This window comes from Bubalus kerabau, chromosome 20 (assembly GCF_029407905.1).
Source record: "Bubalus kerabau isolate K-KA32 ecotype Philippines breed swamp buffalo chromosome 20, PCC_UOA_SB_1v2, whole genome shotgun sequence".
Lineage (NCBI taxonomy): Eukaryota > Metazoa > Chordata > Mammalia > Artiodactyla > Bovidae > Bubalus > Bubalus kerabau.
Genome location: NC_073643.1, coordinates 9,338,816 through 9,354,846, shown reverse-complemented (window position 1 = coordinate 9,354,846; position 16,031 = coordinate 9,338,816). Strand labels below are relative to the sequence as shown.

The window sequence follows — 16,031 nt, the reverse complement described above, 5'->3', positions numbered from 1 at the left end:
AGAAAACAAAGAAAAAATAGAAAAAAGTACACCAATGTCATCAAAAAGATAAAACAAGTGTTGGTGAGGATGTGGGGAAAAGGGAACCTTTGTACACTGTTGGCAGGAAAGTAATTTAGTTCAGCCACCTCAGAAAACAATATGAAAGGTTCCTGGAAACATTTTAAATAGCATTACCATATGATCCAGCAATTCAATTTCTGAATATATGAAATGAAAACAGGGCACTGAAGAGATGTGCGCACTCCCGTGTTTACTGCAGCATCGCTCACTACAGCCGAGACGTGGGAACACCCTGAGCGCCTGTCAGCGGATTCACAGCTAAAGACGTGGCCTGCTGATACAGCACAACGTTGCTCAGCCATGAGAAAGAAGAAAGTCTTGCCATTTGTGACAACACGGTCTCTGAGGACACTGCGAAGATAAGTCAGAGACAGGCAAACACTGTGCAGTATCACTTACATGTGGGCCCAAAAGGAAAGCCAGGCTCAGAAAAGATGCGGCTACAGAGTCTGGGGGTGGGAGAACAGGAGAGATCTTGTTTTAAGGGTACAAATTTCCAACTAGTATATAAGTAAGTCCTAGAGATCTAATTAACATGGCTTAAATGGCCTTTTCATTGTCTCCAACTGTTGCTGAGAGGCAATGGCACCCCACTCCAGTACTCTTGCCTGGAAAATCCCATGGACGGAGGAGCCTGGTAGGCTGCAGTCCATGGGGTTGCTAAGAGTCGGACACGACTCAGCGACTTCACTTTCTCTTTTCACTTTCATGCATTGGAGAAGGAAATGGCAACCCAATCCAGTGTTCTTGCCTGGAGAGTCCCAGGGACGGGGAGCCTGGTGGGCTGCCATCTATGGGGTCACTCAGAGTCGGACACAACTGAAGTGACTTAGCATAACATAGCACAGAGATCTAATAAACAATATAGTGATTATAGATAACAACACTGTAATAAAACACCAAACTTTCTAAAAGACTAGGTCTTAATTATTCCCCCCAAATAAATGGTAATTACATGATATGCAGAGGTGCTGGGAGAAGGCAATGGCACCCCACTCCAGTACTCTTGCCTGGAAAATCCCATGGACGGAGGAGCCTGGTAGGCTGCAGTCCATGGGGTCGCTAAGAGTCGGACATGACAAAGCGACTTCACTTTCACTTTTCACTTTCATGCATTAGAGGAGGAAATGGCAACCCACTCCAGTGTTCTTGCCTGGAGAATCCCAGGGACGGGGGAGCCTGGTGGGCTGCCGTCTATGGGGTCGCACAGAGACGGACACAACTGAAGCGACTTAGCAGCAGCAGCAGCAGAGGTGCTAGCTAACACTACAATGGCAATTACATTACAATATATGAATGGACCTGATCAACATGTTGTACAACTTAAATTTATACAGTTATATGTTGAACATATATATCTTTCAACCGTGACAACCTCTGGAAACAGTGGCTTTATCAAGAGCTGTAAAAATGTCCTCATTTAATCCAGTAATTCCATTTCAGGAAGTTATCATAAAGAAATAATTCAACAAAAGAAACATTTTTAAGTGGTTATTTCAGTTTTATCTACAATTTTAAAAAGCAACAAAAAGGTTAAGTAAATCATTAGTTATCAACTTCATGGAATATTAAGCAGCCACTGAAGTGGTGATTATGAAAAGTATTTGGTAAAAGGGGAGCGTAATCATTAAATGTTAGGTAGGGAAAAGCTCCGGGGAAGGCAATGGCACCACACTCCAGTACTCCTGCTTGGAAAATCCTATGGATGGAAGAGCCTGGAAGGCTGCAGTCCATGGAGTCGGTTTGGACCCCATGGTTTGGACACAACTGAGCTACTTCACTTTCACTTTTCACTTTCATGCATTGGAGAAGGAAATGGCAACCCACTCCAGGGTTCTTGCCTGGAGAATCCCAGGAACGGGGGAGCCTGGCGGGCTGCCATCTATGGGGTCACACAGAGTCGGACATGACTGAAGCGACTTAGCAGCAGGGAAAAGCTCAGAAGAAAAGGCTAAGTTTCATGCACTTTCAAATAAGCATAAATAAATACATACATGGGCCATGAGGAGGAAACTAAACTACAAGGTTTCCCAAATATAGTATGGTTTTTGGAAGTTTTTTTTCTCTGCCCTGAACGTTCTCACACACAGACATACATAGGCCTACACAATACATTTTTGTAAGTATACATTCACAGATAATCTACATATATCTAAGACAAGCCCACCGACTACACATACATACATATATGCTAATTGGCATAAAAACAGATACACAGATCAATGAAACAACAAAGAGTCCAGGAACAAACCCATACATATATGGTCAATTAATTTATGATAAAGGACCCAAGATATACAATGGGGAAAGAGCAGCCTCTTCAATAAATGGTGCTTGGAAAACTGGACAGCCACATGCAAAAGAATGAAGCTGGACCACTGTCTTATAACCACAAAAACTAAAATGGATCAAAGACTGAAACATTAGACCTAAAACCATAAAACTCCCAGAAGAAAACATAGGCAGTTAGCTTCTTGACCGAGGTCTTAGAAATGATTTTTTGGATTTGACAACCAAAGCTAAAAGAAATAAAAGAACTACATCAGACTAGAAAACTTCTGCACAACAAAGGAAACCATCAACAAAATGAAAAGGCAACCTACCGACTAGGAGAAAATATTTGCAAACCATATACAATATACAAAGAACTCCTACAACCCAACAGCAAGAAACCAAAGAATTAAGTTTAAACATGGGTAGAGGATCCAAGTAGAACTTTTTCCAAAGAAGACACACTAATGGCCAAGAGGCACTTGGAAAAGGTGCTCCACAAGACTAGTCCTCAGTGTAATGCAAATCAAAATCACAGTGAGGTAACACCTTGCACCTACTGGAAAGGCTGTATCCAAAAGGCAAGATATAAGTATGGGTGAGGAGGCGGAGAAAAAGGAAACCTTGGGCGCTGTTACGGGATGTAAGCTGGTACAGCCACTGTGGACAACAGTGTGGCAGGTCCTCAAAACCTCAAAGTACAACCACCGTATGACCCAGCAGTGCTACTTGGGGATAGTCGTCTAGAGAAAACGAAAGCATAAGACTGGACCAAAGACACACACACCAACCACGTTCACTGCAGCATTACTTACAACAGCTAAGCTACAGAAGCAACTTAAGTGCCTGTCTATCAATGGACGATAAATTACAAAATGTGGGGACTTCCCTCATGGTCCGCGGCTAAGACTCCATGACCCCAGTGCAGGGGGCCCAGGTTTGATCCCTGGTCAGGGAACTAGATCCCACATGCCATAAAAGAAAAGATTCTGTGTGCGGCAGCTAAGACCCAGCACAGCCAAAGAAGTAAAACAAATAAAAAGAAGTAAAACAAATAAAAAACGTGAGATGTGGTGTTATATATGATAATTGTTCAGCAATAAAAAAGAATGAAAACTGCCATTTGTGACAACACAGGCAGATCTTGAGGGCATTATGCTAAGTGAAATAAGTCACACAGAGAAAAACAAATACCTTATGATCTCTCTCACATGTAGGATTGTAAACAGACACACACACACACACACACCTGATCTCAAAGATACAGAGAACAGATTTGTGGTTGCCAGAGGTGCAGGAGTGAGCAAAACGGGTAAATGGGGTCAAAAGGTACAATTTCAGTTACAAAGTAAACATTATGGGGGTATAATACACAGCATGGTAATTATACGTAATAATACTGTATTCCATATTTAAAAGTTGCTGAGAGTAAATCTTAAAAGTTCTCATCATAAGAAAAAAGTTTTGTAACTATGTGTGGTGACAGGTGTTAACTAGACTTAATGTGGTGATCATTTTGCAGTTATGTGCAAATATCAAATCATTATATTTTACACCTGTATCAACTATATATATATAAAACCTCAATTTTTTAAAGATTAGATTTACTGTGTTATGCAACATAAAGTCCAGGACAAACACAAGAAATTATAAAGTGTGTAAAGAACCTATACACACACTCAGGAAAGCGTGAACACGGTCCTGAACTGAGAGAAAGCCTTAGGCTGAACTAGGTGAAACACGGGGTGAACAGAAGACTGGCACCTTCTCTACAAACAACAAACACTGGAGGGGGTGGGGAAAGCGGAACCCTCCTACGCTGCTGGTGCAGAGGTAAGCTGGTGCAGCTACGGTGCAAAACCGTATGGAAGTTCCTCACAAAACTAAAAACAGAACGACCATATGATCCAGCGACCCTACTCCTGGGCATATATCCAGACAAAACTGTAATTCAGAAAGATACATGTACACCTATGCTCACAGCAGTACTGTGCACGACAACCAAGAAATGAAAACAACTTGAATTACGTCCATTGACAGATGAGTGGATATGGAAGATGTGGTACATATATACAGAGAAATACTGCTCAGCAATAAAAAAGAATGACATAATGCCATTCGCCGTAACATGGATGCAAATACAAACTACCAAACTCAGTCAGAAAGAGGAAGACAAATACTGCATGATATCACATATGCAGAATCGAAAATCTGGCACAAATGAACCTATCTATGAGACAGAAACAGAATCGGGGACATAGAGAGTAGACTTGTTCTCAGAGGGAGACGGGTGGGGGCGGGTCGGGTTAGCAGTGTGGGGTCAGCACATGCAAACGGAGACACACAGAACGGATAAACAGCACGGCCGCGCTGCAAAGCAGAGCCCATGCCAGGCACATCCCGTGCTGAACCACACTGGGAAAGAACATGAAAAAGAACGCACATACTCTTTTCTATTCTGGCTGATCATTCCCCTGGGGGAGGAAATGCCAACCCACTCTTGCATTCTTGCTTGGATAATCTCATGGACAGAGGAGCCTGGCGGGCTATAGTCCATGGTGTTGCAAACCGTATACAACTGAATATATATATATATATATAAACTGAGTCTCTTTGCTGTACAGCAGTAATTAACACAACATTGTAGTTCAACTACACATCAATAAAAAATAAATTGAGACTGGCACTTCCAAGAAAGCAGAATGACTATGGGAGAGAACAAATTAAATGACATTTTCAGGGGCTGGAAGTAAATCAGCTATCAGAGTTTACAAGAAAGTTGGAAAAGAGTGAGAGAGGAAATACAGTAAGAAATAGTAAGTGGAAAGTTCTGGGAGAATAAGTCTTAACAATTTACGTGGACTTTACAGTAAAGGCAACAGGGAAAGTTTTAAGCTGGAGAGAAGCAAAATTAGATAAAAAAGAAATTAAAAAATAGAAAACTGCAATAATCATCATAGTGAATAAAATACTCACTTTAATCATTAAAACCCCCAATTGTCCTCTTACAAAGTTTATTGAGCTATTACTTGAAAAAACTGAATGAAAACCTGTAGAGGATTCAGTAATATTAAGAACAAGAATGGGGGGCCTTCCTGGTGGTCCAGGGGTTAAGAATCTGCCTTGCAGTGCAGGGGACACCGACTCGATCCCTGGTCCAGGAAGAGCCCACGTGCTTCAGAGCAACTAAGCAAGTGCACCGCAACTCCCGGGCCCACTGGCCACAGCCACCGAAGCCCGTGCACCCAGAGCCTGTGCTCCGCAATGAGAGAAGCCTCGGCAACAAGCCCACGCACCGCAACTGGGAAACAGCGTCCCACTCACCACAACTAAAGAAAGCCCGAGAGCAGCAACAAAGACCCAACGCAGACTATAAATAAACAAAAACAAGGAAGGGAAAGAAAACGCCTACAAACCAATAATAAACAGTAGGCAAAATGGTGTTTTTTTATAGGCAATAGGCAAAAAATATATACATGCACCTCACCCAAGAAGAAACACATGTGAGTGACAAATGTATAAACAGATGCTCAACATCATTAGAATTTAGGGAAATTCAAATCAACAGCACAATGAGATGTCAGTCTATATTTAAGACACATACAGCATTTAAAATTAGAAAGAACAACTCAACTGAGTCTCTTATCCATTGTCTGTATGGATGCAAATTGATAAGACCACTTTGGAAAAACAAATATTACTATATGAAGTTAAATATTTGTACAGCCTGAGAGGGTAACAGGCAGAAAGGCTAAGGGGTCTCCAAATGGAGAAAATAGGCTGCAAGTGTCAGGCGTTTTTTCTCTCTCTCTTAAGCGGCAGGAGGAAACAAACTACAAGTCTCAGATTTTTGTCTGGGAGTTGGTGGTGGACAGGGAGGCCTGGCATGCTGCTTCATGGGGTCACAAAGAGTCGGACACGACTGAGCAACTGAACTGATGCATAATTAAAAGGAGGTTTCTCTTAAAATTCTGTGTTACCATGAAGACACCTGGTTACACTTGAACTTAACTTTTTTCAAACCTTGAGCTAACTAATGCGTTTTTCTTACAGAAATGTTCTTAAGCTATGTTAATGAACTATGTATTTACCCTAGTCTTTCTTCAAGTCTGATCCTCTTAAGACTCAGAACCAAAAAGGGCTCAATAAACCAGTATGTTTTACTCAAACATTGTTCTCCTGATCTGTGTTAATGAAACTATGTACTTACTTGGAAACCTGCCTTTCTTCAAGATTCATGTCAATCGTTTTATGGCCTGGGATGACTCACATTGTGCCAATGTTATCTCAAAATGCATGTTGTGGGTGAGGAGCCTGGTGCCACTCTGAGTTTTGAGACATTTCCTTTCTCTAATTAGCAGCCTGCTGATAGGTATATAACATACTGCTAAAGGCTAGCAGGGGGGTACTCTTTCTGCCCCCTTCTGATGTCTATGTCAGAAGTTTTCTCTATCTCTTTTATACTTTAAAAATACTTCATTACACAAAAGCTCTGAGCGATCAAGCCTCGTCACTGGCCCTGAGTTGAATTCCTCTCCTCTGGAGGCCAAGAATCCTGGCGTCTTTCACAGCTCAACAACCTTTCAAGCTTATGACCTCTGGCAACTCAACTCAATATATTTACTGACTATCTGTATTTCCTCCTTTGTTCAGACCCTCTTCAAATTTTTCTAAGAGTTAATCCATCTGTTTCTTAATAATTTTTAATAATTTGTGTATATGTTGAAGAAGATAGCCTTCTCCTATAATGCATATTTGAATTACTTCATCTACCACTATGCTGCTTATATTTGGTATGGCATATTTTGCCATATTTTACTATTCAGAGAATCAAATTTGCCAATCTTTTCTGTTGTAACTACTGAATTCACAGCTTTTAAATTAACAGCTCTCTAACATAACTTTCCAGGGATAACACTCTAGAGTAGAATGTACTAGTTTTACCCTTATCTGTGGAGTTCTATTCACGCTTCATGCCACCCCAATGTAGATTTAAAAATCCAAAGCCATCATCAGAGTTTTAATTGTAAGCATAACCCTAACCAGAGGACAATTTGCCTCTGCCATGATTTGGACTTAGATGCTAACCTTAAAATAATACATAATAGTATACAGAGGGAAGGGCCTTTAAGCATCTGCATCTAATTTCAACATATATTAATTCAGTCCTGTATAGCCTCATACAAGGTAAAACAACAATAAACATGAACAAACCAAAAGGAAAAAAAACCTCTTTAACAAAAAAAAAATCTGCATAGATGTTTAAACCTGTATTTGAAGTTCTATGACTACTTGTTAGTCACTCAGTCGTGTCCAACTCTTTGCGACCCCATGGACTGTAGCCCACCAGGCTCCTCTGTTCATGGAATTCTCCAGGCAGGAATATTGGAGCGGGTTGCCATTCCCTTCCCCAGGGGATCTTCCTGACCCAGGGACTGAACCCAGGTCTCCTGCACTGCAGGTGGATTCTTTACCATCTGAGCCACCAGGGAGGCCCAATTTGCAGTATGTACCCCTAAAAGAGCATCTTACCTGTTTGGTTGCCTTTACCATCTGAGCCACCAGGGAGGCCCAATTTGCAGTATGTACCCCTAAAAGAGCATCTTACCTGTTTGGTTGCCTTTACCATCTGAGCCACCAGGGAGGCCCAATTTGCAGTATGTACCCCTAAAAGAGCATCTTACCTGTTTGGTTGCCTTGAAATATATATAAAGGCACCACAGACAGCAGAAGGTACCAGTCCTTGAAAAAGTCCATGGAGTACTACAACCAGCCAGCAGGCAAGAACGCCCATTTAATGATGCCCCAAACAGGAATGAGCCCTTTACTGCACTGCTCCCCAGGGCCCCTTGATCACAGATAGGCACTGGGCTATAACTTAATAATTACAACAAAAACCACAATTATTTTCACTCATGGAATTGGCTTATAAATTTTAGAAAAGGGAAATTTAAAAATTTAAGTGCTAGTTATTTTATAATTTTCCCTAGCAAACTAGCAAAACTGCCAAATTATATGTAATTATGTAGTTGATTCCATTTGCCAAAATTATTAGGCACAGCTCTCCTGTTTGGGGCAATCAATCCTTCTTCATCAAGCCCACAAACACACTGAGGACTTAATTTTGTCATGGATCCACATACATTTTAAAAGGAAAGAAAATTACATAGATAATGGTGATTTGGTTTTTAAAAATATGTCTAACAAGATTTCTTTCATTATTATTCATTACTAACAAGAGCCATGTCTTCTCACAATGTTTTAAAATATTTACTGCATGTAGCACTCCCTATTCCTATGAAGCTGTTTACATGCATTTTCATTTCAGCACTAAAATCTGAAAACAACCACGTATGTGTGTGTATGTGTATGTTAGTCGCTCAGTCGTGTCCTACTGTTTATGACCCCATGGACTGTAGCCCACCAGGCTCCTCTGTTCATGGAATTCTCCAGGCAAGAATACTGGAGTGGGTTGCCATGCCCTTCTCCAGGGGAATCTTCCCAGCCCAGGGATCAAACCAGGTCTCCCACACTACAGGCAGATTCTTTACTGTATGAGCTACCCGGGAAGCCCATAAGAGAAGTAAAAACTTAACGTCAAACAAATTAATCTTACAGTTTGAAACCTGAATTGTGGGCCAATACTTGCTCATGCCAGACTGCTTTTCTCAAGAGGAATGGTTCTTTCCAAGAGACTGCCTTCTTAATAATACAAAATAATTATCAGTTGTCATAATTACCACCACTACTCTGCTCAAGCGCCAAAAGTTGTCAGTTTAATGTCAGATGGTAGTGTGCAATTTCTATTGAGATTAAATTAGTGCAAGTTGATGAAATGAAGCAGCAGGCCATATTAACTCGCTTAATAACCAGGTCCTTTACTGAGATCGTTAGCAGTAGCATACGTTAAGATACGTATCAGGATAGCCTGCTTTTATCAACTATTTGTATGAAAACTAACTGTACTGTCAACAGTATTTATTAAGTACTCAGACACCCAAAATTGATATTATACAATAATAAAACATTTATTTAGCATTTATTAAATGCCATATGCTCAGAGCTACCAACAGCCCCTTAAAGTAAGAACTATTACTATTACAGATATGGGAAATTAGGCCTGGACAGTGAAGTCACTTTAAGGTCACACAACCAGTAAATGAGGAGAGTAGAAATCTCAAGCAAGTCAAGCTCCAAAAGTAATATATCCAATAACAATGAAGACAAGTATAAGCAAGGACAACCCAACTCAGTAACAGATACAGAGATTATAACAAACTATACATTTCCATTATTATAAGCATTATATAACTGATTCCAGGAACAGCAAAATTACAAGCTGTTTGTTGAACTGTGTGTGCGCGCGAAGGGTAGAGGGAGAACTTTAACATCCTTATTTTATAAGTGAAACCAGGACAGAAAGAGCAAAATTGTCAATGATTGTTAAGTAACAAACTAAAAATGGGTAGCAGAAGAAGTCCGTGAATTAATAATATTGAGGGATCTTAAAACTAGAAATAAGATGATCAGATTAAAAAAACAGATTTTTCTGACTGGATGTGAAGTGATATAAAGTGATGGAGTACATAATTCTAGGTTATGCTTGTTAATGGTTCCAGAGTACGCTCAGACTTCACTGGATATGATCAGTAACGGAGGCGAGCAGAGAATTTAAGAGGGTAGTAACAGATGCAGTAAAAAATGGCAGAGGAGAAAATGACTTTGGCAGCAAGTAAGTAAGATTATCATAAAGTCAAAGAATTCACACCTATTGATGAGGATGGAAAGTAAACAGGAATTCAATAAGAACAGAAACAACAGTCTGCTCTGTCACAAAGAAGTTCAAAATATGAAGTAAAAATGTAAGCTGAAGACAGGCTGAAAGTATGAAGACATCACTGAACTTAGCAAAAGCAATCAGCACTTAAGCTTCGTGAGGTGGGGACTCTGTAGCACTCATTCACTTTGTTGTGGAATTAACGTACGACAAAGATGTCTGCTTTGGCAACCTGGCTCAAACTCTTCTTCAAACTTTTGCTTAAAAAGAGTAGCTGGGAAAAGGAAAGCTATTACTACTGAGAATAGAAAATCTGAGAGTAAAATGATAGAAATGATTTAAAGGCTAACAAAAATTAAAATCTGGCTGGAGTTAGGTCTGAGACCCAAGAGTCAGAGAAGACCTACCGTGGCAGTCCTTTAAATTTTAACTTCCCCTTACAGACTCCAAAATAAGGAAAGAAGTGGGAATGCAAATCTACGAATAAAAATGTTATGAACATTTGCTCTCAAATGACAATTCTTTTTTAAAAAAATGATCAATGTGTGAGCCTTAGCATGATTCAAAAACTGTGACTCCAGGATTTTTGAAAGCTGGGTCCATCATGGATCCTTAAAAGAATCAAAATTTTTAAAACAGCAGTTCAGAAATCACACCAGCACAGAAAGTTATATAATTCCACAGCGCTCCCCACTCCAACTCCTCCTCCCTTTTGGTCAATAGGTAGAAACAGTACCATGGCTGAGTACAGTGTAAGAGCTAATTCTACCAGAAGGGAAAAAATATTAAGTTAGCAGCCTTGAGTCACAAAGAGCAGCAGTATTCAGGAGAAGGGTGGAGTTTAATCACACTCCAGTGCTGAATGACTAATGTGCGTCGGCCTGAAGCTGGTTATGAGTCTCCCGGGGTATAAATGACATATTCACACTAAGGTTTGATGTCTGTGCTAGAAAAGTGCTCAGACCGAGAGGGCAACACTGCACGACTCTGGAAACGCCGCTCACTCTGGCTTGTTGTGGATGGCACCCCCAACAGCCGCACGGCCACAGCCAGCCCACCCGAAGCACGCTGGCTCCACGGCTCTCTGTGCTTGACCAGGGCCATGTGGGTGTATATGATAAACATATATCCCTCCTTCCTTGTCACCACTTTCGGAACTTTAAAATGGTCATTATACCCAAAGAATATTCTCTCTTAGCCAAGCAAATATTTATTTTGTTCAAATAAAACGTAATTGCTGTATCTTTCATATGATTCTGCCATGACTTAATTTTCTTTTTTATTAACTGAGCAGAACGAGCTCATGGCAACACCTGATGACTAATGAAATGCCATCCTGAAGCCCCTAAAATGTGATCATCACCCCAAGACACTAAATCTTCACCCCATTCCAGACTCAAGAACAGGAGGCTTAAACACTGAAACGGCAAAGGCGAGCCGTCCGTGGCATTTACAGAGCAAGTCCGGCATGTCAACAGAACACACATACTCATCCCCCGATGTTAAAATGAGATCACGCACAGGCAGGGTATGGGGTCAGCTAGTCAATTTCTTACTGTATGTCAGCATCTCCCCCGCAAATTTCCAAGGATTATTAAGAGTTCCAAGGTCAGTAAGTTTGAAATGCCACAGTTCTTCATCTGGGAGCATCACCGTGCATATTAGCCTATTAAGGCTCTGAGAGGGCATGCAGTAAAGAAATTGGTTTTGTTTACCTTGTGTTTCCCATACTTATTGATCACAAAACCTGTTTTTTGTTTCGTTTTGTGAAACATTACTGATATGAGACGTTTGGGAAATGCCACTCCTAAGATTATCATGCATTCATGTATTAACTGTTTGTTAACAATTAAAATGTAACATCCAAAACTAAAATAAGGTTTCCTTGATGCTTGCTGAGTATGAAAGGAAACTGCAGTGTCTGAGGATCAACAAGTGTTGGTTGATAGCTTTACTTGGCAAAATGCCAAGCAAAATACCATTACCTGTATATTCTGTAATACTAAAAATAAAGGACAAAAAGCCTGTTCTACAGTAGTCCCTTAGCACATAATTCTCATAAAATGGATAACATCAATATGTGGGCTGACACCATTTTAAGTGCTCAGTAAGAACTCATAGTATAATTACTTTAAAATCAATTTATCAGAAAACATCTAAACGTCTATAACTTCAGGAGCTCACAGCCTTAATAACCGCTCCTCGCGTTACTGTGAGATAATCTACTGATACCCAAACAGTGTCACCTACTGAAGATTATTACAATACTTACCACATTACAAAAAGAATCCAGACCAATGCTACGTACATACTTAGTACATTCTGGATTAGACCAAGTAAAAGTTAACAACAAGCTGAACAGCATTCTATAAAACAAAAACAGAAAGTCAGTTAGGCTAATTCTGTCTGTTTTTCTATGCTATGGACTCACAGTGAGAAAGGAGACTGTCTTGGAACTTGATGACCGGATCATATACGAAATCTTGAAATCTTTACATTTCGAATCATATACAAAATCCCTACACTTACCTCAAAAGAAGTTCTTTGGGTAACTTTTTGTTAATAAGGCCTTCATCATTATTTGAGAAAACCTAAAAGAATAAAAAAAGTGAAATTATTAAAATGTTCCTCAATCAATCAAAAAAAGTTACATATTTTGTAGATCAAAATGGCCCCCAGGAAGCTCAGGAAGGCAAGGATACGATTATGACTGATTCTCACTGCTGTAGAGCAGAAACCAACACAAAACTGTAAATCGATCTTCCACCGAAGATACTAATTTCATGAAGTCAGTATTCTCCAATACTGACAGACATAAATACAGTTTATATTCTATACCATTTAATAAGAATGGCAAACATTTAGAGAAGAGTTAACACACAGTCACTTCTATCCTACACTGTATTAGAGGTTCCAGGCAAGGCTATTCAGCAAAGAAAATAAATAAAAGGCATGCTGACTGAAAAGGAAGAAATAAAACAACTTCTGTTTACAGATGACACAATCCTGTACACTGAAAATTCTAGAAAAAAGACATAAAAAGCTATTAATCACGGAATTCAGCAAGGTTGAAACATTTAACATACAAATACACCATGGATTTATACAAAAATAATTTGTATTTCCATACATTAGCAATGAACGACCTTAAAATAAAATTAAGAAAATAATCTCATTTGTAACAGCGTAAGAAAAAACCTATTTAGGAATACATTTAAGGAAAGAAGTACACGATATTATATATTGAAAACTTATACTAAACACTGTTGTGAGTAATCAGACTTAAACTGAAACACATTACATGTTCATGAACTGGAAGATTTAACACTGCTGAGTTAGCAATGCTTCTCAGCTTTGTACCTATTCTACTTGGGGTTTGCCAACTATATCCAGTCTGCTGTTATGCCCACCGAATGAAGACTTAATTTCTAACGCGGTACTATCACTTCCGCATTCCCAGTTACATCTTTTTATAGTCTTCCATTTTCCTGTTAAAATTTTCCAACTGTTCATCCATTCCAACTGTTCAACATCTGGCCCATCACTGACTCAGTTTCTCTAAGCTCTTCTCCTAACCATGGGTCACACTTTTTTATTTCTTTCCATGTCTCATAATTTGTTATTTCACAACAAATAATTGTGAGTAAAAAACCCCAGAACTTTACAAAGATCAATGAAACCAAGAGCTGTTTCTTTGAAAAAACTGACAGAAGGGGAGGAGAGACTTGCCAAGATGGCAAAGCAGAAAGACCATGAGCTTATCTCCTCTCACAAGCACACCAAAATCACAGCCACCCATGAAAAAGACCAGGACCTACCAGAAAAAAATCTACAGCTAAAGACATAAAGAGGGAACTACAACCAGACAGGCAGGAGGGGGCAAAATAACCAGGTCCCTCACCACAGAGATGGCAACCCACAAACTGGAGGATGATTACATTGCAGAGGTTCTCCCAGGAGTTAGCGTGCCGAGCTCCACATCAGGCTCCACAGCCCTGGGGTCAGGCAGCAAGAAGACAGCCCCCAGAGAGTCTGGCTTTGAAGGTCGGTGGGGCTTGGCCTTGGGAGTCCCTAAGGACTGAGGGAAACGGAGTAGGCTCTTGAAAGGAGCACACAAAACCTGCCATGTTCCGGAACTCGGGGCCAAAGCAGTTATTGGACAGGAGCCAGGGCCAGACCTGCCTGCTGGTCTCAGGGAGTCTCTTGGAGAGGTGGGGGAAGCAGGGCTGTGGCTCACCCTGGGGACAAAGACACTGGCAGAGGCCATTCTTGGGAGCTCCTCCTATTGGGCGAACATGGGCTCTGGCAGGCCCCATTGAGGGACCTGGCCCGTCCAACAGCCTGTAGGGACCAGTGCTGGGACACCTCAGGCAAAGCAACTAACTGGACAGGGACACAGCCCCACCTGTCAGCAGACAGGCCGCCTAAAACTTCCTGAGACCACAGTCGCCTCTAGACGTAGCCCTGCCCGTCACAGGGACAGGACCCAGCTTCACCCACCCACAGGCGGGCACCAGCCAAACTGTCCAGCAGTCCTACTCCAGGCTCTGGACAAGCCTCACCTACCTGGGGGCAGATACAAGATGCAAGAGAGCCCTAGTCTGTAGAGCCGGCCTGCCCGCAGCAGGCCAGACCCTACCCTGGGACCGGCTGGCCCTGACCCTTCCTACTAGCAGGCCAGCACAGCCTCAGAATGCCCGTGACCCCATATCTGTGTCAGGAAACACCTCCCGCACCAGCCCCCAACACATTAGTTATCAGACACCAGCTCTGTGATCCCCGGGCACTCTGGTCAGACCCCAGGGCCTGACTCGGACCATAAGTAATCCAGCATTAAACCAAAACCTGGTTTCACCCACCAGTAGTACACGGACTACAGCCCCAGAGTTTTCTGGACCCTGACTGCACCCACCCACCGGTGAACAGGCACTAGGCCAGGCCTCCTGGGGCACCGCAGTCAGCTGCCTGGTGACTGGGCCCCAACAGCCTCTTCATAAGGCATGGGCAGGTAACCAACTAGAGGAGAGGCCACTCAAGCCTACCAGACCGCCCACACAGTCAGCCTGCCACAACGAAAGACCCACACAGCCCTCACAGGGGAAACCTCGAGAGCATACAGGCCAGGGACAACACAGGACATCTTGTACAGAACAGTTTCTCCAAGGTCAAGATATGTATTAACCCACCAGACACGTGAAAATATAAATACCAACTTAAGCAAAATGAGGTAACAGAGAAGGAACATGATACAACCCCAGAAGAACTTAGTGAAGTGGAAACAGGCAATCCACCCAAAAAAGAGTTCAGGGTAATGACTGTAAAGATAATCAAAGAACTCAGGAGAATAATGGATGCACAGAACAAGAAGTTAAAAATATTTAGCAAAGAGAAAAAATATATTTAAAAAGACAGAGATGAAGAATACAATAGCTGAAATGAAAAATATACTAGAAGGAAAACCACAATTCTAAAAGACACATGTACCCCAATGTTTATTGCAGCAATATTTACAATAGCCAGGACCTGGAAGCGACCCAGATGTACATTTACAAATGAATGGATAAAGAAGATGTGATACATATATACAGTGGAATATTACTCAGCGATAAAAAGGAATGAATTTGAGTTGGATTTAGTGAGGTGGATGAACCTAGAGCCTCTTATACAGAGTGCAGTAAGTCAGAAAAACATACATCGCATATTAACACACATATATGGAATCTACTAGGTTGGTGCAAAAGTAATTTCAGTTTTGCATTGTTGAATTTTGCCATTAGATATTTAAATACATTTCTGTATAAATGTGGTTATGTTATACATCATTTTAATGCATAATTCTTGCTTTATGCTTTTTGCTAATGAATTATTACTTATTGTTTATTTTATATGTATTTTAGACCTAGAGTAATGATCTTAGACA

At 41.0% G+C, this 16,031-nt stretch overlaps 1 protein-coding gene across 5 annotated transcripts in view; it reads right to left on the bottom strand.

The window, feature by feature from the left end:
- The window catches only part of FBXL2 (F-box and leucine rich repeat protein 2), an 87,859-nt gene that overhangs the window by 55,439 nt on the left and 16,389 nt on the right, over nucleotides 1-16,031 (bottom strand). For all 5 annotated transcript variants that reach the window (XR_008706186.1, XR_008706187.1, XM_055558076.1 and 2 more), the window contains exon 2: nucleotides 12,641-12,702. Coding sequence is in view for 3 of the 5 variants with exons in the window: in XM_055558076.1 (XP_055414051.1) it covers nucleotides 12,641-12,702 (62 nt within the window). In the remaining 2 variants the exon portion in view is untranslated. The remainder of the gene's footprint in view (nucleotides 1-12,640; nucleotides 12,703-16,031) is intronic.